At 45.3% G+C, this 26,017-nt stretch overlaps 1 protein-coding gene across 2 annotated transcripts in view; it reads right to left on the bottom strand.

Moving 5' to 3' along the window:
* The window catches only part of TRIM55 (tripartite motif containing 55), a 144,104-nt gene that overhangs the window by 106,724 nt on the left and 11,363 nt on the right, over positions 1-26,017 (bottom strand). For both annotated transcript variants that reach the window (XM_083187190.1, XM_083187191.1), the window contains 2 exons: positions 18,793-18,958; positions 8,879-8,974 (listed from right to left, as the gene is read on the bottom strand). In XM_083187190.1, the coding sequence (XP_083043316.1) occupies positions 8,879-8,974; positions 18,793-18,958 (262 nt within the window). The remainder of the gene's footprint in view (positions 1-8,878; positions 8,975-18,792; positions 18,959-26,017) is intronic.

Genomic DNA, 26,017 nt, shown 5'->3' with positions numbered 1-26,017 from the left:
CGAGACCATTGGGTCGACATGCAACAAGGTCATCAGGGTTCTAGGTCGACATGGATGAAGGTCAACAGGTGTCTAGGTCGACATGGAACAAGGTCGACATGGTTTTAGGTCGACAAATGCGTTAGGTCAACATGGGTTAGGTCGATAGGTCACGAGGTCAACATGGGTTTTCTCACTGACTCAACATGTGCCGACAGGCGGTATTTCATGCCCTACCATCCACTAGGGCATGGTGAGAGAATAAAATAGTGTGCCCGAAGCATTGCGAGCGAAGCGAGTAATGCGAGGGGCTGCGGTTGACTTCCAACTGTGTCCATGTCGACTGTGTTGACATTAAGGTAAAAAAACAGTGAAAAACCCATGTCGACCTCGCGACCTGCGACCTAACCCACGTCGACCTAACGCATTTCTCGACCTAATCTCATGTCGACCTTGTCCAATGTCGACCTAGACACCTGTTGACCTTCACCCATGTCGAACTAGAACCCTGTCGACCTAGTTGCCTGTCGACCTAACAGTGTCAACCTAAAGACTGTCGACCTAAGTGGGGTCGACAATACAATCCACACCCATAATTAATATGCACCAGCAGAGATATTATTTTATTTATTAGATGCATCAGTACACTGTTAATTTATTAATATTTATTTATGTCAGACTCAGAAGTACAGTAGATGCACCAGCAGAGAATATGTTTACTAGTTATGTAAGGCTGTAAAAAATACACCAGCAGGGGGTTTAAATAATTATACAGAAGATGCACAAGCTGACTGGTATACAAGTGGTTAATAAGTTTTACAACAGTGCACACTGCAGTCATATACACATGTATAATTGAAGTGGCCAGGTAGAGGTACTACTGCTGACTGGGCTGGCAGCTAGCCACTGGAAGTGCAGAGCATACAGTGGCACTAGTAGGCACTGGCAGTAGCCCCAGCAGCAAAAAAACACAGACTATCCTACTCTCTGTAACCAGCTCGGCGAGTGAAAAATGGCGCCGGTAACTCTCTCTTTATATAGCGTTCTGGATCTCACGAGAATCCGGCGCCCGGATCCGAGTCAGGCAGGAAGCTCCGAGCGCCGCTCGGATCCGGGCTTGAATTGATGACGTTCGTGCGGGCTCGGATCTGGGAAATCCGAGAACGCACATCTCTAAAAAGAAGTGTTATTCACATCTATGGAGGAGGAAGTAGGAGGAAGTAGCGTCATCTCAGTGCTGCGTCCTCCCCCGCTCCTCCGTCTGATGTGCCGTCACTCTGCCCAACCCCCCGGATGACGACAGCGACCCGGCAATAAGGAGACTTACTGTATGTACTTTAGCAACTACTGTATATTGATCTATGTCATACTTACTTTTTATACTACTCCCCAGGTGAAGCCTGAAATTGAGATGAAGCTGGGCACATGATAAGGCAGGGCCGATGTCTACGTCATTAGACCACAGTACATAATTATATATTCGTTTACAACGTTAACTCCAATGTATTGAGGATATGCTAATAAATAATTCATTTACAAGGCATCTAATAGTTATATTTTTTATTCATATATTAATGCTATATTTATTATGTATATTGAACAATATTGTTTGTACTCTTATATACTGGTATTGCTTCATTTTCATTCAATAGAGTATTATGTTGGATTTTACTCTACCCACAATGCCTGCACAAACGGTATTTTACTATTCTGTAACCTATTTATATAGATAAATATTTGTTTATCAATAAAAATTTACGTTATTAATAAAGGCAACTAATAAAATAGAAGAGAACTTTTCATCAATGATTAAACTCAAATTAGCAATATTCAAATAATTTCCATGTAATTGCAAGGCAATGAAATTAATTTCAGAAAGAACAATTAGCTACTGTGTTCTACAAATTTTTCAAAAACACAACTATGAAGGTCATTAATTATGCAAAATCATTTTTTAAGTAACAGTTTGAAAAAAAAACTATTCTGCTCCCGAGGAAGCTGGCATCTAATATTTGGCCAGGGAAACACATTGATCTTATTCCAATACCATTGGAGCTTTCTGAACAACATCCACCACCTGAACCCCTTGAATTTAGGGGATACATTGGACCAGACTACTAAATGGGACCTCGCTCCGAGATGTGCAGCTTTTCCTGATTTATTTTGGCTCCTCCTGAGAAACATCTCGTGCCCTTGCCTTAGGCCTACAGCAAGTTCCTAAAGCACAACCGGATCAGAACAAGCCTGCTTTAATCCAGGAACTGGTAACAATTTCTGCCTAGCTCATACCTCCCAACAGTCACGATTACAGCGGGACAGTCACGATTTTCGGGTCCTGTCCCGCTGTCCCACCCGCGGGGCAGGCATTGTCCCGCTGCGGGGGGTGGCAGTTGGGAGACCCCCCAATCTAATAGAATAGACGCATGCGCACAGCGTCTATTCTCGTATGAAAATGAGGTTGCGGCTAATTAGCATAAGCCACACCCTCATTTGCATATGCCCCGCCCCATTTTTGGGCGTTTGCGCGGCTTCGCCACGCGAGTGTCCCTATTTCCCCAACACAGAAGTTGGGAGGTATGGCCTAGCTTATTGGAAAAGGTCCAAGTCTGAGATAGATGTAACACCCCATAACTGTGGAATAATAGGTGCTGTGCATTCCAGTTAACCAGGGGTTAATATACCCCAGCACTAGGCACAGCTCAGACCTAAAGAGTTAAACACAGACAGGCTGGAGTGTGACAGGAAGAGAGAGGTCAGAGGTGACCTGAGCCAGCAGCGTGACTGAGGAAGTTAGCAGCTAGCACAGAGAGAGGAGACTTCTCCATGCAGCCTGAAAGACACTGGGCAACCTAGAGAGGAAGACAGCAGCGTGGCACCTGCGACCCCTGACCTGCCAGACACTTGAGCAGCACAGAGCTCCAGTAATGAGTGACAGCCCAGCTTGTGAGAGAAGGAGCCAGTCAGGCAGCGTGCAAACTGTTCAAGAGAACACAGCAGTCACAGTGTCAAGCTCCCAGAGCCCTGCAGTAATTATTAAGTGCCAGCCCAGCAGCCAGCATGTGGGCAGCACAGAGCCCAGCAGCCAGAGTCCAGCAGCCAGAGCCCAGCAGCCAGCACGTGGGTAGCACAGAGCACAGTAGCCAGAGCCCAGCAGCATGGTGCTAGCAGCAGCAGAGCCTGGACAGCAGAGGCACCATTGATGCAGTCACCAGGGACAGACCAGCGGTGACAGAGTCCGGGAGATCGAGACTGGTTGGAACCAGCACCTGCAGCCGATACAGGTACCTTACTGCACACTGTGCCCCCGCCTACCACCCCTATTATATCACCCGCCAGGCATGTTATAGGGTCAGGGACCCATGGACACCCCTAGCGCATGACAGGGTTGTACCCATTGAGGCCGCATAGAGAGTCACAGTGCAGGCCAGTGGCCAGTAGTCCTGTGTAGCTGATTGTGGCAACGTCTAGGCGCCCACACTAGCAGTCCCAGGAGGGTACACAGCACTGGCGAAGACTTACTGATCCCAGTCGGACGCAAGATCTTCAAAGCCTTCCCCAAGACCTCCCCCTTCACCGTCCTTGCCCATTCCTTATAGCAGCCTCCCAGAGTTGCCACCGTAGTGGACTTAGTGCAATCCCCTGGAGAAGCTAGGACAATCTATCAGGATTTGTGATAGCTTACTTTTCACCTTTAAAGCATAGTTAATGGACCACTTGTGCCACCCGGTGGTACCAATGACCAAACTGAAAGCAACCAACCATATTAAGTCCTATGCATAGGCCTCCGTCGGGACTGACCGGTCTTATTAACAGAGAGTGTACCCGGGTACTTAGAGTGAGTCGAGTATTGATTTTATGGTAATTCGCTAAAACTATTTGTTAGTATGACAGTTGGTTGTAATGTTCACTCATACTCGGTATTATCACTGTATCCAGGTGTAAATTATTGGACAAGCTCGCCGGTCCAGCAGCGTATTGGAAGTAGTTTCTCAAACTGCAGTGATAGGCCGAGTACGGAGTGACTCAGAGTTACCTGTAGCTCCATTGTCCTTTTATGGTATATCGCATTTGTATGCATAGTGTGAGTTGTATTGCACTGATTGTATTCTGATATTGTGGAATTGTTGTGATGTCATTACGTAAATAAGGCAGCCGTTCCCAGCGGCCGTGTTACAATAAAAGGTCAAAGTAATTCTTTTGTTGACTGTTCTGTGCCACCATCCTGTATCACGAGAAGACTTCCGACTGGTATCCGTGAGACCGGGGAAACACGACCCCCACCGCATCCCACCAGGTAACCCCTCCAGGTGCTTACATATATGCTTATTTGCCATCCAGTGGTCATTCCAATCCTTTGCTTTTATTTATACATTATATTTTTATTATCATTTTGATTTTTATTAGTGTCTATCACTATTGCGAATATATGTACATACATTTTTCTATTGCATTCCGCGTAGACTTGCCTCCTTTCAGTGCCTGATTAGCCAATAAGTTAATTAGGATGCAATCCTGGGGTGCCAGGATTTGGGGGGGGGGGGGGGGGGTGCACCTTTCAGGTGACAGCCGAGGAATAAGATTAAGGCCTAATTTATTCCATGCTTCTTAGCTATAACCTGTTCCAATGTGGAAGTAAAGTTCTTAAAGAGACTGCCAGATGGCTGTGCCAATGTACTGTAGCTTACTGATGGAACCATTACGTTATGTACATTGTGCTACAGTGCCAGCTGGTCAGCCTAAAGATAAAGGCCCTTATTCTGGTTGGTGCGGCCGGAGCCGCACACGGTGCTCCGGCCGCACAAACCAATCCCTGCCCACGAGACGGATCGCCACGGCCGTCCGTACACGGACGGCTGGCGATCCGCATAAAAATGGTGGGGCGTACGCCTCCACCATGGTGGGAGCTGCCCCCTGCATTCGATGGTCGTCGACCATCGAAGGCAGGGCCGCACGCCACAGCAGCTCCCGCAAGCTGAGACCACACGGACAATCGTCCGTGTGATAGCTTGTATGGGGGCTGAGAGCTGACATCCGGCGACGTCAGCTTTCCGCCCCCATCAGTGGCGTCATACCCTGATTAGCATGCATACGCCCCGCGTTTGCATGGGAACGCCCATGAAACGCGGGGCGTATACATAGGGAAATGAGGGTATGAAGCCCCTCACGCCCCTATACGCCCCCTTTGCGGCGGACGAAATACGTCTGCGGCGAATGGGGCTGCACATGCGCAGATTGACCTCTGCGCATGTGCAGACTAAAAACATCGGCGGTACGGCCGCACGCGGGCCGTACCGTCCGATTCAGAATAAGGGCCAAAGTTTCCTTCACACACCACAAGCATTAGATCCTACATGCCAGTTGTATAAAACTTTGTTACATGCACATGGGCAGTATGACTGGCGAGTCCCTGAGCAGAATTGCAAGGGGAGCTACATGTATATTAGCTTATTGCACATGGAAACTTTACCAAGAGAGTTGCCTACTTTTAAAGTCTCCTCTCCGGGAGATGCTAAGCACCCACCTTGCCATGCGGTCAGCCAAAAATTTAAAGTATTCAGCGTGAAATCGGTGATTACTGCTTATAGCGTCGCTAGATGGTGGAGATGCCCACATTGCCCTGGCAAGGAAAACTCTGCTTAGACAGAATTGATAACAATGTAAACAGCAGCTCTGGTGTAAGCTCTGGTGTATTTGTCAGCTGGCTGGGTGTCATCCATAAAGTTTTAAGCTTGCCAAATTATTTGATGAGCGGGTTGTCTTGCATGCTTCAGCATTTCCAGCATAACAAGCTTGTAAAGAAGCAAGCCAGGCTTGTAATGTGTAAAACAAGCACATTTAGGAGGCTGATATATTTATTAAATATGGAAATATGCTGCAATAAATATTTGATGTGCATGAAAAAATCATTTTGGGTAATCCGTTCACATGCCTGCACAGCATTTGATCAGTATGCATTGATCGGCGGGCGTGTTTAACCACTCGCTATGCAGCAAAAGAATGTCAAAAAGGCAGCGCTTAGTGAGCGCGTCTGAATCAGGCCCATAATAACTTTCAGCACCATAATGTATCATTAAAGAATAATAAAAAATGATGTTGCAAGAATATAGTTTACAAATGTATGTATACACATCTTTCTTGCATTTTCATTTACAGTTACAAACTTCCTAGATTATATCACCGAATAAAAAAAAAAACACTTAAAAATATAATTATTATGGTGGGAAGGGAACGACTCCCTTCCCCCTGAGTCTGCCCATAAGTACATTTTGCTGTTTGTGTTATTGTCATGTATATTTCATGATAATGTATTTCAGGTTTGCGTACCCCCCCGGAATGGCCGGGAGTCTCCCGAAAATCGGGTCCCCCTCCCGGCCCCTGGGGATGGTGGGCAACTCTCCCTCAATTTTCTCGGAGCCCAGGCACCCCCCTTCCCCGCAACTACAACTGCTGGAATTTGCGCTGTACGGGGGAGGGGCGGGGCTAATATTACGAAAATCGTGTCATTTATTTCGCGTCATTTAAGCCCCACCCCCTCTTCACGGACCCTCGAATCACTGTGTTTTTGTGGAATGGGGGCGGGGCTTCATGATATCAGCCTCTTCCCTGTAGAGTCACCGTATCCCCAGTGGTTTCATCCTTTGGAATTAAAGGATTAATATTATTAAGTACAAAACATTCCTCATTTAGTATTTAATTTTATTGCTCAACAAATTTACTGGTCAATACCACAGAAGACATTGAAAACACATAAGATTACATTAGACGTTCTCGTTCTATGCATAGTACGATGAGCAAAGCTGTTAATTTGTGTGGGATAAATTCAGTTTAACAATGGAACCATCTCTTTTACATCTGCATCTGGCGAGGGTTTGAGTTCGGCTTCTGCTTTATATGTCACGTACGGTATATTACTGTTTATTTTGGAATTTATGGTCTATAAATAGAGCTGTGATGAAGAGACTTTTAATTCACTTTGATGTGTGGTGAGCTTGAGCTCCAGGGGAACAGACATAATATTAGAAACATAATGGAAGGAATTTTGTGCAGAACACCTAAGGTTAAATGTGTGAAACTCCATTCCTGCATGTGGGACGAGGCCGATATTGTTATGAACAGTCTATAATACAAGAGATAGTCTAGCAGGAAGGGGCGGTGATGGCCTTTGTTTCTCCAAACGGAGGTGGAAGAATGAGGCCAGGGATCTCTGTTGGTTCACAAAGATTCCCTGGCCTCTGCGACAGTCTGCACACGAGGCACCATGGGTGTCACAAACCGCCTAATGGCGAGTGAGTAAATCAATGCTCCATCCTAGGAACAGGTTAGATCACCAGAGCCACCATCAAGGGGGTACTTTGGGTACAGTTGTCCCGGTCCCGGCCTCTCTGCCTCCGCTGTGCTGCCTGCACTGAGTGAAGCCCACTGCTCTCAGAGCACAGGGTTCTTCACCTGGGGGCCAATTAAAATGCAGCACCTGCTTGTGAGCCAATCAGAGCTCGCTTACTGCACCTATCAGCATCATCTGACAAAGCAGAGGATATTCTACTGACCTCTGTATAGCCCAGTGGTTTCCAAAGTTTTTGGAATCAAGATGCCCTAAAGTATCAGAAATAATTTTGTGGCCCCCCTAGGCCAAAATTTTCTTATTTACTTTAGAAAAGAATACTAAATTAAATATATCGTGTTTATGTCATTCTTAGGCTCAGTTTTGTGGTGAGGGACAGGATTCACTTCTGTTTTTCTACATTACCTATATATGACTAGTGTCTGATTTTGTGTCTCCGAATCACTGCCATCTGTTGGCAGCGAGTGAAACTACATCTCTTTCTCTCTCACACATGCACAAACACAGAGGCAATCACAAGGTAGTAGACTAGCCTTCAAAGCATTTGCTTGAGCGGGCTTACTAGTATACTGGAAGCCACAAGCACTGGTTTTGTTTATTACATTGACCATAAATAATTTGAATTGGTCCTGGATCACTAACCCAGGTCACCCCTGCAAGGGCTCTGCGGCACCCCAGGGTGCCACGGCACACAGTTTGGGAACCACTGATATAGCCAATTAAATATATTAACTTTTTATGTCAAATAACTATAAACAAATACAACACCTACCACTCCCATCTGACAAAGCAGATGTTATTCATGTGACCTCTTTACAATACAGTGAGCATTCTAGTGACTGATATTCAATACTGGGAGCATTCTAGAGACCAAAATACAATACAGGGAACATTATAGATACCAAAATACAATACAAGGAGCATTTTAGTTATCTATATACAATACAGTGAACATAATATGCACCTTTACACCAGTGGTTTTCAAACTCAGTGCTCGGGACCCCACACAGTTCATGGTTTCCAAGTCATCTGGTTGGAGCACTGTGTATCACCAACTTTAACTTTTGAAAACTCCACAGATGACCTGGAAAACATGAACTGTGTGGGCTGCTAACAACAGAGTTTGAGAATCTGTGCTTTATACAATACAAGTACAGTAAGCTTACTAGTGACTTATATACAAACGTGACGTATTCCAGTTACCAATATACAAATACAAAGACCTTTTTTGGAAATTTTGTACAATACAAATATCATTCTAGTGGCCTATACATACCTAATTCCTGTAGCTTTTGGTCACTTACAATTTCCATTAATATGATTTAGTTCAGTGGAGGGGGCCCACTGCAGATGGGCCCCCTTTAGACATTAATATGCCCCTGCTCTACTTTATAGAGTTACAGCCCTTATTTGTATATCCTGATTATAAAAAATGACTATTTATGTGTTATTATAATAATAATAATAATAATAAATAGATTAACATAAATGACAAAATAAACCATAAACTGTTCTTATGAATGTGTTGTATAACATAGTCAGCATCAGTGCACTTACCTCTACGGTTTTACAAGTTTCTTCTAGTTGACTTATCACTGCCTGAATCCGGTCATTGCATCCAACCAGTATAGCAATGCCATCCGACAGCTCGGACTAAATAGCAAAAAACACAGACGATTAATAACTGCACACATCAAATACAAAAGAACAAAACACAAGACAAAGCGTGGTTATGTTATCTAAACATTACATGGTAACATCAATGACTGTGTAATTAAAAATTATGCACTAATTCCACAAATAGGTTGTACTAAAATAAACTGGATTGAAGTATTTAGGAGAGTCGCATCGCAGCATAGCCAGCTGTGTGATGTTTATGTAAATAAAGTAGATGGGTTACGGTCATTGGGCCAGATGTACTAAGCTTTAAAAATGTGATAAAATGGAGAGTGATAAACCACCAACCAATCAGCTTCTACCTGTCATTTTTCAAACACAGTCTGTGACATGGCAGGTAGGAGCCGATTGGCTGGTGGTTTATCACTCTCCAATTTATCACTTTTCAAGCTTAGTACATCTAGCCCATTAGGTCTACAAGCAGATGGGTGACAAGCATTAGGTCGACATGCATTAAGGTCGACATGCAGGAAGGTCAACATGACTGTAGGTCGGCATTGGTTAGGTCGACAGGGTCACTAGGTCGACACAAGCATTAGGTCAACATGGGGAAGGTTGTGTTGACCTGATAACCCTGTTGACCTAACCCATGTCAACCTACAGTCATGTCGACCTTCCTGCATGTCGACCTTAATGCATGTCAACCTAAATACATGTTGACCTAATGGTGTCAACCTAATGCTTGTCGACCATCATGCTGTGTACGTAATGATCCATACCGACAGTAAGTAGACAGTGATGAAGTACAGCCCAATCATCTCCTAGCTGCCATGTTACAGGCAGTAAATGACATTTACAATAGGAGCTACAGTAGTTAAGCTCCAGTTACTTCATCTACATCTATTGCCCCATACACACAGTGCGATTCAGGGTCACTTTTTATTCTATTTTTGACTATATAGTCAAAATCGAATCAAAACTGAATCGAAATCTAATGATTTTTAGCCGCATTCGATCCCGATTCCATACCGATGCGTGCTACCGTTCAGTCTATTTCGAATAGAAAAATAGACTGCGCAGGCAAGACTATAGAGTACAGATCTGTACTATAGAGTCCAAATCCAATGGGTACACTGTGCCGCGCGATTCGATCCCGATTCGATCCTGAGTGAATAAAAAGAAATTCCATTGTGTGTTTGGGGCTTAAGGTTTAGTAAATAGACCCCTAAGTCACTCTGTGCTCAAGTATAGAGATTTAGAAACAGAAGATCGATAGACACCCCTAACCTGAGAGTGCGCCAATGTTTTATTGCTCTTTCTGTTGCAGGGGCACAAAGTTTATGTCATGTCTCCTCTGATTGGGTTACTGCTTAGTCCTGCCCCACATTGCGATGTTCAGTCTTGTACCCCATTTTCCCCTTTGTCCTGCCTTTAGCACTAGGGATTTCTTTGATCCTTCGAACCATCAATGGTTTCTCATTGATGGTTTCATGCCATTGGTGAAAGCACTAATTGCTGTAGATAGTCGCATAGAAGACCATGTGCAGGTGTCTTCCTGCCAAATAGGTTCCATTCAATGGGACCAAATTAAAAGCAATGTGTGGCTCTTGCCTTAGGGCCTTATTCTGGTTGACTCACTTGGGTGTGAATTTGTACCCTTGCGAGTCATCCAGAACACGCCCGGCGAATGGTGGTATGTCCACCCTCGGGTTCGTTTATCGAGCAAGCAAATGAATGTTTAACATAAACAACCGTTCACATGTTAGTGGGAACCTCCCCCTTCTTTCGAAGGTCGCCGACCATTGAATGATGGGAAAGGAACACGCAGATGTACGGGTGGTCCAGACCACTCGTACATATGAACGAAGAAATGCAGTGATATGGGCGGGCAACTGACATCCGGTTATGTCAGCTGCCCACCCCCCACACGTGCGGCACTACCGCGTTACCATATGTATGCCCAGCGGTTTTTTAGGCACACCCATGAAACGCTGGGTGCATGCCCCTGGCCAGCACCCCACTCCCCTCTCCACCCCCCGCTTGGAAGGCAGGGAGCGTGCAATTGGCTAACAGATTAAGCGCCATGTTTGCATGCTCCTAGCGTATGCACATGCGCAGAAGTGCTGCTGCGCATATGGAAAACATTGGTCCCCGTCCGAATAAGCGGCCGCAGGGAGTGAACCAGAATAAGGCCCTTAGTGTATATGTTTAGACTGCACAGTAATGTCATTGCATTACATCACTCATTTTCTGCAGCTGTTTACATTTCTTAGGTTATTATTATTGTACAATAACACCTATTCCTTGGTATTGCTTAGGGGTGCTACATTGAGCGGTATTCAATGAGGCTGATTCGCCAGGTTTTTATGGAGATTTTGTGCTGTAAGGCGAATTTTTGACTAAAACGGTGAATCACCCTATTCAATGACCAGATGGCGAATACATTTCAAGGTTTTTTCTGCCATGATTCACCATGTAGCAATCGCTATCTTTTTATGGTGAAGTGGAATGTGAACTTTTAAAATAAAGTGTTTTGTTTTTTACATTTGGTGTCCAAAAATCTGGAATTTTATTCTGAGGAGGGGCATGCTATTTTTATTCATGTGCTGTAAGCACATGAATATATATTTAGGGGGACATTTACCAAAATGGATTCGTAGAAAAAAGGTGTATTCGTAGGGAGAAATACACCTTTTTTTTACGAATTTGTATTTTCGGGATTTACAATCCCAAAAATACAACAATTCGTAGTCCTAAAGATGGAACATTCGTATTTGTAGTTACAAATACGAATGCCCTACACCATCGATAGGATACGACAGAAATCACCATTCAAAAGAATGGTGGTTTCTGATTTACTAAGCAGCCGTACTGACAATACGGCTGCTTAGTGGTGTGAAACACCCACGCAAATACGACAGGAAAATAGAACACCATTTTCCTGTTCTATTTGCGTTTTAGCCTGCACGGATCAGTCAGATCCGTGCAGGCTGCAGTGTAAAAAAATAGAAAAAATAAATAATTTTAAAAAAAAAACGGCGTGGGGTCCCCCCCACAGCCATAACCAGCACCAGGCTGAAGGAGCCGGGGCCGGTAATTAAAAACCAGGGAACCCGACAAATAGGGGTTCCCCGATTTTTAACAACCAGCCCCAGGCTCCAGGTCCGGGGCTGGTTCCCAAAATACGGGGGACAAAATGAGTAGGGGTCCCCCGTATTTTAAGAACCAGCCCCAGGCACAACCAGCCGGCAGGGTAATGTCACAGCCGGGGGACACTTATAATATAAGGTCCCGCGGCCAAAACATTCTCCCTACCGACCAGTCAGCCTGGCCAGGGGCCCTGGGGGAGTGGGGACCCCCCCAATGAAGGGGTCCCCCCCCTCCAGGACTTACCTGACCAGGCTGAAGCCTGGTGCTGTCCTCGATGCCCCTGGGCGGTGGGCATCGAGCTGATAAATGTTGTAAAAAATAGATAAACCATTGTTTTTTACTGTGGCACTACAAGTGCCAGCAAGCCTCCCCAGCAAGCTGGGACTTGGAGAACCACAAGTCCCAGCCTGCTGGGCATTAAAGGGCCCGCTGGCACTTGTAGTTCTACAGTTAAAAAAATAGTGCACAAAACACACTGACACACTTTTAAAATAAAACTTTATTACACACAAAGCCCACACATACTAATACTTACCTATCTTCTTCCCATAGGTCGCCCTGATGTCCTGTGTCGGCGTCTTCTGGTCCTGTGTCGTCTTCTTCCTCCATGTCGACGTCGCTGTCGGCGATGGTGTCCCCGTCCGGATCCGAAGAAATCCATTTGGGAAGCTGTGGAAGGAAACCATACTCACCTGTCCCAGCGCGACGTAGTCCAGGTAAGGGTCTTTGCAAAAAAATAAACCGAAAACCCCGAAACCAAACCGGACACGACGGAGACACACGGTGTGTTTGTTTACATCGTGCGGCTCCGCCTCCCGAATGCCGCTATTGGCCGCCTTGCGGCCTAGCGGCCAATAGCGGCATTCGGGAGGCGGAGCCGCACGATGTAAACACACCGTGCGTCTCCGTCGTGTCCGGTTTGGTTTCGGGGTTTTCGGTTTATTTTTTTGCAAAGACCCTTACCTGGACTACGTCGCGCTGGGACAGGTGAGTATGGTTTCCTTCCACAGCTTCCCAAATGGATTTCTTCGGATCCGGACGGGGACACCATCGCCGACAGCGACGTCGACATGGAGGAAGAAGACGACACAGGACCAGAAGACGCCGACACAGGACATCAGGGCGACCTATGGGAAGAAGATAGGTAAGTATTAGTATGTGTGGGCTTTGTGTGTAATAAAGTTTTATTTTAAAAGTGTGTCAGTGTGTTTTGTGCACTATTTTTTTAACTGTAGAACTACAAGTGCCAGCGGGCCCTTTAATGCCCAGCAGGCTGGGACTTGTGGTTCTCCAAGTCCCAGCTTGCTGGGGAGGCTTGCTGGCACTTGTAGTGCCACAGTAAAAAACAATGGTTTCTCTATTTTTTACAACATTTATCAGCTCGATGCCCACCGCCCAGGGGCATCGAGGACAGCACCAGGCTTCAGCCTGGTCAGGTAAGTCCTGGAGGGGGGGGACCCCTTCATTGGGGGGGTCCCCACTCCCCCAGGGCCCCTGGCCAGGCTGACTGGTCGGTAGGGAGAATGTTTTGGCCGCGGGACCTTATATTATAAGTGTCCCCCGGCTGTGACATTACCCTGCCGGCTGGTTGTGCCTGGGGCTGGTTCTTAAAATACGGGGGACCCCTACTCATTTTGTCCCCCGTATTTTGGGAACCAGCCCCGGACCTGGAGCCTGGGGCTGGTTGTTAAAAATCGGGGAACCCCTATTTGTCGGGCTCCCTGATTTTTAATTACCGGCCCCGGCTCCTTCAGCCTGGTGCTGGTTACGGCTGTGGGGGGGACCCCACGCCGTTTTTTTTTTTTATTTATTTATTTTTCTATTTTTTTTTACACCTTGCAGCCTGCACGGATCTGAATGATCCGTGCAGACTGCTAGAAATAATTCGTATTAGCGGCCGTATATACGGCCGCTAATACGAATCATTACACCATCGGAGGGTTACAAAGCAGTCGTATCTGACTGCTTTGTAAATCCCCCTCCGGAACACGACTTTGCATACGACTTAAACAGTCGTATGCAGTCGTAGGGAAACAACCAATACGAAAAACTAGGTTTTTCATATTGGTAAATTTCCCCCTTAATTTCAAATTATTATATATATTTTTTTTTTACACAGACCAGCCAGCAGGGGGCCGGAGCCGAGCCGCTCATTAGATATTCATATATTCACTTCACCCGATCATTACATATGCATGATCGGGTGTAGTGAATATACCCGGTCCCCTGCTGGTACCCCCGGGGGGGCAGCCTGTGCTGCCTGGCTCCCGGGGAGCCCACCTCCCCCCCACAAACGTTCTGGGGCAGGCAGGGAGACTTCCATCTCCCTGCCTGCCACCGTCCTCAGGCTCCCTGCGGCGTCCGCCGCAGGAGCTCAAATTCGCCAGTCATCGGCAGCGAGCACCTGACTCGTTGAATACCGGAGCCGGCGAGGCTCCGGAACGCAGCGAGCAGTGGCGAATGTGCAGCGAATCCTAAACAGGATTCGCTGCACGGCGCCAGTATTCACATTGAATACCGCCCATAGTATGATGGTTACCACATCTCTCTTCAATTTTACAAAGAGCTAGATTTTTAGCTACAAAGCATGATGATACTGTACTGATATAGCTGTATATATGTTTTAGCTGTAGATATGAAGAATTAAAAAAAACACAGTCATTACTAAAGTCTGAAGCTTTCATCTTTCCTCTTGGAAAGATTTGAATTCACTAGAGAGTAGCATAAAAGGCATAGACCTTTCGCACACAAAAAGGGGTAATCATCCTTTCAGAGATGTCGCATTTATGTCTTAGTCATCTTAATTGTCTGTATGAGGTAACAAGTCACAAAGGACCGGTGCTAAACATGCAAATTAAATATAATTACCCACCAGCTATACGATAGATGCCTTTAATAATGTATACATTCACACTAGTTTGTTTTATCATTTTAAATCAACAATTTCAATCAGATAAAGACCGGTATACTTAAATACATCATAGAAATCATTGTTATAACCACAGTTTGTACAGCACCTACATATTGGGAAGCAGAGTATAAAAATATTGCACACAAAAGGATGAGGCAAAGGTAAATGTACTGTAAGCCGGTCTGTGAAGCTTATCTTGTGTATATACAGCAGGCATGGTGCATGCCCTCATAATTGGCACACACAGGTACGGGCAATACAGAGTTATTTGTATTTTAGTTGCTTTCTAAAGACCAAAAAGATGGAATTTGGGCATAAGACAGGGATGGGGAACTTTGGGCCCTCCAGCTGTTATTGAACTACACATCCCAGCCTGCCCTGGTACAGTTTTGCTATTTGGCCATGCTAAAACTGTTGCAAGGCATTCTGGGATGTGTAGTTTAACAACATCTGGAGGGCCGAAGGTTCCCCATCCCTGGTATAAGAGAATGTGGGATAAATTTACGAAAAAGTTCAAAACTGAAAAGTGGGGATTCTGCCCATAGCAACTAATCAGATTCTGGGGGACATTTACTAAAATGGGAGTTCTGTTTCAGATGGGATGTTGCTACCAATCAGCTACTATCTATTATCTCCTAGAAGGTGCTAAATACTGTAAATAAGAATTAGATTCTGATTGTTGCCCATAGCAACATACCAGGTGAAACAGAATTCCCATCTTAGTTCATTTCCCCCTTTATCATTTTTCCATTGCATCCTAGAAAATGTTGGACAGAATCTGATTGGTTGCTATAAGCAACATCACCTCTTTTCATTTATAGAACTTTTAGTAAATATACACCCCTGTGAGGGTGGCAAGATATATAAAAGAGGAGGAAGAAGGAAAGTAGCAGGGCATAAAGAAGATGATCCCAGGCAGATGGCACTGGACACAGGTAGTGGTTCCTCATCAGTAGGGATGCCAATCCTGGGGCATTTTTTCAATCCCGGGATTTGTTATTAAAAAAAAATGACCCGGCACCCCCAAATGTCACTGTAAATGCCCTTTAACTCTGCCCCGCCTGCCCGCCTGCCAATCTTCCCGATCCCCCCTGCCCTGCACTGTCACTTACAGAGGTAGTGGTGACAGGCAGCAGCAGGATCGACCGTCCATCCATCTCCAGCAGCCGGGCAGGCCGGCGACAGCAGCACAGCGGGCATGTGGCTGGGCATCCGGGTCCCTGACATTGCTCTGCACTGACAGGCATGGTGGCGGCCGGGCTGCGCAGCGTGGCGTGATGTCAGGGGTCACGCTGCGCAGCCTGGGCGCCATCATGCCTGTCATCACAGCACACAGCGGAACCAACAGTCCACCGGACAGCATCTGAGCCATTATTCTAAAGTGGTTAAGGTTTCCAAAGACTCTGCAGTGGCAAACGCAGGATTTTCAGAAGGGGGTTTCCAGAGGGGCGGAGCAAAGCACGGAGATGGACACTTAGGTGACTCAGTATATGCCGGGTCAGTTAAAGTATTATAGATAGACCAAATGTATATAAATAATAATAATAATAATAATAATAAAAAAAAAAAAAATATATATATATATATATATATACATACATACATACATACATACATACACATACATACATACATACATACATACATACATACATACAGGGGCGTCAACAGCAGTGTAGAATGTATTGGGGCCCCTACCGATCCTCCAGCAGTAGGGGTGGGGGTAGCTTTGATGTCCCGCGGGTGGTAGGGGGTATTATATCAACTGCTCAGCATGTAGGGCCTGGATCAGTAATTTCCACTAATTACCCCTTTACTGCACAGATTGTGGGAGATGGGGTGGGAGAAGGGGGCATTGGGCTGAATGAAGGGACCCTGATACATACCTTCCAGGGTGGTAGAGGATGTTTAATACGCAGAGGAGGGGTGTATAGTGGAGTGGGCTTATTATTCATAATTTTCTGGTGGGAGGACAACTTGCTTGACTGCAGATATCTCCAGTTCCCAGAAATAGATTTCTTAGATTTTAATGGAATTAAAAACTAGAGAATCCCACCTACCAAATGGTATTGGGGACTAGGGGATCAGAGTTCAGGAGGCAGAGCAATCCGCCAACAAATATATAAAACTACATACCAGGTGTGTGGAGCTGGAGCAGTAACCAGCTGCTGAAAGGCTGATATCTCTGGTTCTGGGAACAGTAGAGACAGGCTACTAGTGTCCATCAAATGGGAAGAGTCCCAGCTTTTGGAATATATCAGAAAAACTCTAAGTCAGACAGAACCTGAAATATCTGACTGGGAATTAATTAACAGGCTTGGATGGGGACCACTGCTTTGAAGTCAGATTTCCGGTTCCCAAGGGCCGATTTTTACAATTCTTATACCCATGGAAAGAGGGGACCCTCAGCTTTCAGCTGAGGGCCCTTAGACTCCTGGGGGGGTTTCTGGGTACTCAGAAACCCCCCCTGCGTGCGCTACTGCTCTGGGGGGTATTTTGGTTTATTCGCAAGGCTGCGAATTTGCAGCCATGCGAGTCCACCAAACCCCACCCGGCGAATGCCAGGCCGCCCACCCCACCTCGCAGCACCAGGCTGCGAATGGATGTTTAACATAAACATCCATTCACATGCTGCGGGGGAACACCCACATTTTTTGATGGTCGCGACCATCGAAAGATGTGGAAGGTGCACGCATATAAAAGTGACTTTAAAGTCACTTACATATGCGTGCACGCAGGGAAGGAAATGGGTGTGCATGCTGAGAAGGAAATGTATATTATACATATATATATATATATATATATATATATATATATATATATATATATTGCCTCTGGGAAACTGTGACGAACTTAAGCCACTACACTATAAATATACAAATACTGAATATATAGGGCCGGAGAAAGCTTAGTCTGTATAATATCATCACATTCCCAACTTCCAGTGCCAGGCAATTATAGAGACCACACCAGTAAGACAAGATGCCACTGCTGAGTAACCACTTACAAAGCATCGTTGCAGTTAGATACATTCAGCTAGACGTACTGTAGCAATTTCTGAGACACAGCAATCTGTACACACATCCAATTACTTGACGCCTCCTCAAAGGTCCAAAGCTGGCCATACATCAGCAGGACCAGCATCAGATCCGAGTCATGTAACGATTCTCCGGCAGCTTCCCAGGCACACGATAGATTTTATTTCACATAACATCTGCTATTCCCAGCATGCTGATCGTTAGCAGCACCTTCAGAGTTTACATGCAGCACATGAGATTAGAAAAGTCATCAGCCTGATGGTCAGCAATATACAGTCACGACCCCATGCTGAGAAGGTTGGGACCCACTTTGGGGTCAGGACCCACAGTTTGAGAACCGCTGATCTAGCCTAATACGAGGTGATGGACCAGTGGCGTAAGTTTGTCCCAGTTGCCCGGAGGCAAGATGAATATTGGTGTCCCCCCCACAACGTTATTCAAATTATATATAGTCTGTTATGAAATATATGTTATATACTGTATGTATATACAGAAAGAGAGGGAGAACACATATATATTTTAGAACTCAGCCACAGAAGCAATTTTGATGGCTTTCAATTAATGGATTTGAACTGGTAGTGGTGGAGAGGTGCCCCCTTGAGAGCAGGAGCCCGGCAGCAGATGACTCCATTGCCTCCCAGAATTCTGCCTCTGTGATGGACCATCCGGTACAAGAAAATCGATGGTGTACCTGTAGCACCCTTTGAGTAATTATATAGACAATAAGAATAGTTTTAGTTATAATGTAAAATTACCTTTTGACCCTGGAATACATGAGAAAGAGGGGCAACTTCACAGTTCTTATGAGCACCAAACACTTTGCACATGGAACATGTAGGTACTTCACAATTTAGACAATAAATGTTAATTTTTTCATCCTCATGTTCTTCACATATTGGTTGGTTGCATTTCCTTTCAGGCCTATGAGAAATAAGTACAGCATAAATTAGGGAATGATAGCACATAATGAATGACTAACATGTTTAAATGCAATACACTACTGTATAAATAATAGACAGATGAATATGGATACAGATACAGGGATACAGATTTATTCTGAAACTAACCCTTTGAGTGCCAAGAAAATTTGTGAAAATAGGTGTTAAAATTGGCAAGCAAATTTTTTTTATCAACTTAGAGATCCATGCTGAATTCGGCAACAGGGCTCCCTAATATAAAACAGTCATGGCCTCACAGGGATCTCTGTTCTTTTACTCTTGAGGGGTAGATGTGCCCAGTATCCACGGAGATGCCCAGCTGCCCTCAGGGACTTTGCTATTAGTAGTTCCGGCTCTTCATCTGTGACAGGAGCCAGATTCTTTAGCACCCAGCTCCTGTCATTGTAGATGAGCCAGCTTTGGTTACACCCTTCCCTGGTGCCGGTTGCCAGTGGTGATGACCCTTTCATAACATATAGCTGTGTGCATTGCTACTGCCTGAGCATGTCATACTTGCCTACTTTTGAAAAATAGCTTTAGGGAGATTATAGTTGGTAGTAGAATTTTGCACAGTGCCCCATTGAGGGGGCGTGTCATGCTCCACCCAAAGTGCGTGTCTAGTTCCAAATATGGAGAGATTGTGAATGGAGATTGTGAACGTGGCACCTAGAAGCGTGGCTGTGCACTGCTACATCTGAGAGGTATCTTGTAAAATTACTACTATCCAAATGTAGATGAGCCCCAAAGCAGTTAGTAAGAGCTACTATACTTGTTAAAGTGCTGGGAAATGGTACTGATAATCAATGTAAAAGTATCTATTGCTCATTCCTTTTTCCCCAAAAATATAACAGTGTAATGTGGGCTAGGTGAAACGAGGGAGATTGCTAGATTACTGATGGAGAGAGGGAGATTGCTGTTATTTCAGGGAGTCTCCTGCAGAATGCAGGAGGGTAGGTAGCTATGCACTATAGAACCCAAAGAACTAATGGGTACATCTTGTACAACAATATGGACCTGCTCTACATATATATCAGTCATTTTATTATTGACTTACTGTACAGTATGCCATTTTCCCTAATAAGATAACTTTGGATTATTGGTATATTATCCTTTATATTAAACAGGAAACAGTGTTGTGACATTTTACAATCTTTCTTAGGGAACATGATCAATTTGATTAAATATCACATTATTTATTAAAATGAGTTAAGAAATGGATTGTGAAGAACTAATTAATCATTAGCTTTCAAGAAGCATCCATTGAGCAAATGTCATATTATCAACACCTCCACTTCCTAGCCGGCAGGAAGAGAAACTTGTTAATGTTAGGCTGGAATGTGTGTACTCATTAAACCTGCTGCTGACTCACTGGGACGCACACCAATACTGCAAGTCCTGGCATGCTGAGATCTGCTCCCCAGCCACTACCACCATTAGTGTGTAATACGGAGACGTCCGGGACACAAGCCAGGTCAATACACAGGTAGTCCTAATAGAGGCAGACAGAAGAGAGTTCAGCTAGGCATCCCTATGCCAGATGTTAGGATCGTGATTAGGGTTCTCAATAGTCTTCAGGATTGGAAGTTAATTTCCTAACACTTAGGAGGTCATTCTAGTTAGCGAACTCACCGGCACGTTTGCACGGGGGCTCGATGGTGAATCTCTGCATATGCATAAATACGCTTATACGCATGTGCAGGGCTTTAAAGTGGGTGCCCTTGGAGAAATGCATAGTGTCCATGGCGTTTGCAAAGGGGGGGGGAGACGTGTAGGAGGCAGACAGGGGGTGTACCCACCAAATGTTGGGTGGACCCAGGGAAACGCTGGGCATCCCCATGCGAATGTGGGCAGGTACCGCATACCACCCAACTGTCTCGCTTATCACGGGAACATCCCGGGTTTTTGGGACGTTCCTGCGTCCCTTCCGCGGCCGGCAGTGTGGCCAAATGGATGTTTATGCAAAACATCCGTTTGCAGTGCGGCAGGAACGTGCATTCTCAAGCCCTGTGGGCCGCGTTACAAGGCTCGCTGTGCAGGGAACTAACGCTGCTTAGCGAGCCAACCAGAATGACCTCCTAAGTGCCAAGAGAAATCCCATTTACAGTATAGTCAAGGAATAGGTTTGTAAAGGAAAGTGATGATGCTGGGAATCTTTCTTTCTAACCACAGTCCTGACCAAGGATGACAAATGGCGGAAACCCATAGCATCTGGCTAACATTAAAAATCAGCTCTTTCATTTGACGGAACATGTTGGTAACATAGAGTATAGCGCAGATTGTGACAGTTAGCCTTCTCACAGACACACATGCATCTGTCTTGTCTTTCTTGTTGTCAAACAGCCAAGCCATGACCACAGCAATTATTAGTTCTATGGGGCAACCTTACATCCAATCACGTTGCACCTTTCGTCTATCACTTTGTGTACTATGATGACTTTATGAAAAGTTATCCATTATTTAGCATTTAGAAGTTCATCATCGTAACTTACATTAACCACTTAATTCAGGAGCGGGCTCTCCCAGAAAATTTCTGTGCATACCATTGATAATAAGGTGTGCGCCAGTGGTGCCTCCAGCTCCAAATACTAGGGGCACCCCCTCCCCGTCATTGCTTCCATCCTCCTGTCACCCCCCCCTGTTCCTCAGCTCTGTACTCCGTGGAGTCGGGACTGGCCACCGCAGCAGCTGCCCTTGAGTGGTGAGTATTGCTGGGGCAGGACAAACCTTCCTTGGTAGATTAGTCCTTCCCCAGCAAAACCCACCACTCAAGGGAATAAGAGTCAATTAAAGATGTTGCATAGCTGTTTTATGGTAAATTCACAAAATGAATTGTCTTATCTGGGACTCTTCAGTTGCAACTTGCGCATAATGTGCTTTTGTAATTAAAGGGAGTACCCTACTGATTTACCGGCCAGTTGTCAACTGTCTCTTCTTCCTCTTGGATAACTGACTAGTTAGCTGAAAGTACTGTACAATTATGAAACTGTATATCAAAATCAATCATTATTCATTCTTATTCTCTGAGTCTGTGTTATAAAAATGCCCAAAACTCATTTTTGTAAACATACAATGATAGAATTATACGGCACCATATCTAAGAAAGGGCCTGATTCATAGAGGGATACAATGCAGATGTTTGCTCAGTAGAGCATTTCTTCTTTACAATGTTTGTGTGTCACACTGCTCACATGCGCCGGTTGCTAAGCGATGATGGACGCAGGAGGATTTACTCACAAAGTGAGTGGCAGGTAGTGACCATTTGATGGTTGTAACAGGGTGGGTTCAAAAATGCTGACATGTTACGACAATGCCAACTTGTAAAAACTCAAGTGACTTACTTGCACTGTATATATAGCCTTAGGGCTGCTCAGAGGTCCATTGGTACTGTATGACCAATGGTGCATCTTTGCATGTTAGTGGCGGATCAGAGGACGTCAATGGACGCGTCTGTACATATCCTCGTAGTAGCGTCAATAGCATATTTCTGCAGATCTGCTGTGTGCAAACTCTATCCACCTCTGAATGAGGCCCATAAATAATGCACTGCATGGAGCAGATGGTCCCTTGGAAGTGATTTAATAATGTTCCCACCTATGTAATTATTTGAGAAGCCTACATTCCTACTTTTTACAGTAATTTGTAATGTAATGCTTGATACTGTATGTGTGTACATTGAGATCAGAGATAAGAGTTCAGCAATGTTAAGTGGATACCAAGAACAAAGAGGAGGAAAATATTCTGTCAGTATCTGTTACTCAGAGGGTGGAAAGAAAACAGCACTTGACAATTGGCACGGGAGCCATCCGCATCAGAGGAGACTCATCATAATACAGCTGTAATTATGACTCACTAGAAAATTTTTGAAATTGGAAAAATAATCGTAAGAAGCCAATTACCACCTCAGTGGTACTTCGTGATCATTTCCACTTTATCCTGATCTCTCTAAGGTTTACGCTTGCTGTTCCCTATAATACTTTTTCTATATGACATAAAATACAACTTTATCCTCCTACACTACAAAATGTGATTACAAATGTCCCAATACAAACTGCAGTATAGCTTACAGTACATGCAGTATTTAATTCATTAAATGTTTATGTGCATACAGTAAGTTGCTTTTAGTCTTCATATAGTTAGACACATTTATCTCTGGAAGGAAAAACTATATTTTCAACTATGGGCCTAATTCATTAAGGATCACATATGATAAGCTGCTTGCAGCAGCTTAACATAGGCAATCATTAAGCAATGCAAATGCAGAAGGAGGTGCATACCACCCCCTGCAGGCATACCACCCACTACCTAATTAAGCCCTCCTCAGCCTGCATACCACACCCCACCTACATACCACCTACTACCTGCATACCACACCCCACCTACATACCACCTACTACCTGCATACCACCCCCACACACATACCATATATTACCTGCATACCACCCCCTGCCTCAATACCACCCCTACCTGCATACAGGGCCGACGCCACCACAAGGCAAACCTAGGCATTTGCCTAGGCCGCCAGCAACTGGAGGGCGGCACTTCGCCCCTCGCCTCTCACATGGAGGCTGCAGGGGTGTCCGTGCCGGGTACCTGCGGCGCTGTGTGATCTGGCGGCGGGGTCCCTGCAGTGATGCGCGCTATCCGGCAGCCAGGCGGCGGGGCGGGAAGCGCTGCTGGGTTTGAAAACATTCCGCAGATCACACAGCGCCGTAGGCACCGGGTCGCCCCACCCCCCTCACCTGGGGCGCTCCGGTGCCTTGCACCGGCCCTGCCTGCATACCACCACCTACCTACATACTAATTAGTACAAGCTTACCACCCCCTACCTACACACCACCTAGTACCTGCATACCCCCTAGTACCTGCATACCACCCCCTACCTACACACCACCTAGTACCTGCATACCCCCTAGTACCTGCATACCACCCCCTACCTACACACCACCTAGTACCTGCATACCACCCCCTACCTGCATACCACCCCCTACCTACACACCACCTAGTACCTGCATACCCCCTAGTACCTGCATACCACCCCCAGCCTGCATCCCGCCAACTACCTGCATAGCATGCCCCACCTACATACCACCTACTACCTGCATACCACCCCGTCCCTGCAAATCACCCCCTGCCTGCATACCACCCTGAACCTGCATACCACCTTCTACCAAAATACCATCCACTACCTATTTATACCACCCCCAGCCTGCATACCACACCCCACCAACATACCACCTACTACCTGCATACCACACCCTCCCAAAATCCAATGCCCGATCATGATTGGCTGGTGGGCGAGACTATCTCCCAATCTGTGGGCGGAGCCACAGATGTAAACAGAAGATCGGGTACTTGTGTAGTTTCACAGCGCCAGCATGGCGCCGTGCTACTTCCGGGTTCTACGCTCGCCACAAAATATGTCAAAAAAAGTAACTTAACTCCATGCCAACATGGATAGTTCATACCCCCACTATCCATGTTGGCATGGAGTTGATTTTAAATAGCGTGGCGAGCGTTGCGAGCCACCGAGCCCGCAGCGTGGGCGAGCGAAGCGAGCCCCGTAAGGGGACTCAGACGCACGGCGCCATACTCGCGCCGTGAAACTACACAAGTACCGAAGATCGCAGTGTGTGTACAGCTTTCCTGTGGAGCCAGATAAGCACAGAAGACAGAGGCTTGAGTATGATTTCTTTCCACAGGAACCCAAATAGATTCTACATGGACAAGAGGACAGGCCAACGGTGGACCCATAGGTAATATATCAGAATCAACTTTATTGGCCATGTATACTCGCGTATACAGATGGAGCCGGCCTAGTCTTTGCAGGGGCTGGCGAAAGTGTTATTTTTATCGCAATTCGCATCCTATTAAGTTGGCGATTTCAGAAAAATATGCAAATTTGGCTTTTTTTGGGGGGGACTAAAAATCGCAAATGTCAGGATATCTCATCGCATTAAATGTAACCCGATGCCTCCACTACCCCAGAGCTGTTCCTCTATGCAGATGCCCCGCCCTCTCTTTAATAATAATGGGGCCTGTGATCTGCAGCACTAAATGGAGCGATGAAGGCTGCAGATTTAATCACCATTAAATGTGCCCATAAACATTACAAATATTGTATACAATATTGCATCTCATCGCATCTCGGTTTTGCGATGAGATGATATCTAGTACAAAACGTATGTGCTGCACATTTTTGTGCTAGATCTCATCTCATCGCAAAAGCGATGAGATGCGATATTGTATACAATAATTGTTACGTGTATGGGCACTTAACCTAATGTACAACCATAACTCTAACAGTGCCTAAAATATTATACAACAATAAATCATTAACAATAGGCGATACCATACATATAATTTACATGCAGACAGAAATGGTCCCTATATTTATTGATTACAGTAATGGGTCATTCACAATTAAAGTTTCTCAGATTCCAAGCACAGTAATACAAGAATTTCAACTAAATATATGAGGCAATCCCGATTTCCTAGGACAACCAAAAATGTAGTGGTTGAAAGGGGTTTCAGAAATGGGCATCACGCCAGAATAGGTGTGGCTTGTGTGAATGAGCATGGTTTCAACCAACTGGATATGAGCTATACTGTACTGTATGTGTTGCAGAGATCAATAGGTATGTGGACATTTACCCTTTAAATACTGTACATACAGTTCCTGAGTGGCATTTTCATTAGTCTTCGAATAGGCTCATAGGAACGACTACCATGCGGAGATAAATATTACTGCTTGAGTTATTGGGGCATATGTATTAAGCCTTAACAAGAGATAAATGCAAGTGTGATAAAGAGAGATAAACGTCCAGCCTATCAGCTTCTTACTGGCTTTTTTCAAACACAGCCTGTAACATGGCAGTTAGCAGGTGATTGGCTGGACGTTTATCTCTCCTTATCACCCATGGATTTATCTCTTGTTAAAGCTTAATACATCTGCCCCATTGACCCTAATACAACAAGCTGAGCAACGCAGAGGGCAGAGCACAATTTGGAAGGATCCTATAGGTGTCATCAACTACAAAGTAAA

The sequence above is a fragment of the Crinia signifera genome, chromosome 5 (genome assembly GCF_055691185.1).
Source record: "Crinia signifera chromosome 5, ASM5569118v1, whole genome shotgun sequence".
Taxonomy (NCBI): Eukaryota; Metazoa; Chordata; class Amphibia; order Anura; family Myobatrachidae; genus Crinia; species Crinia signifera.
Note: the sequence above shows the minus strand (reverse complement) of the source record. Positions and strands in the feature narration are given on the sequence as shown.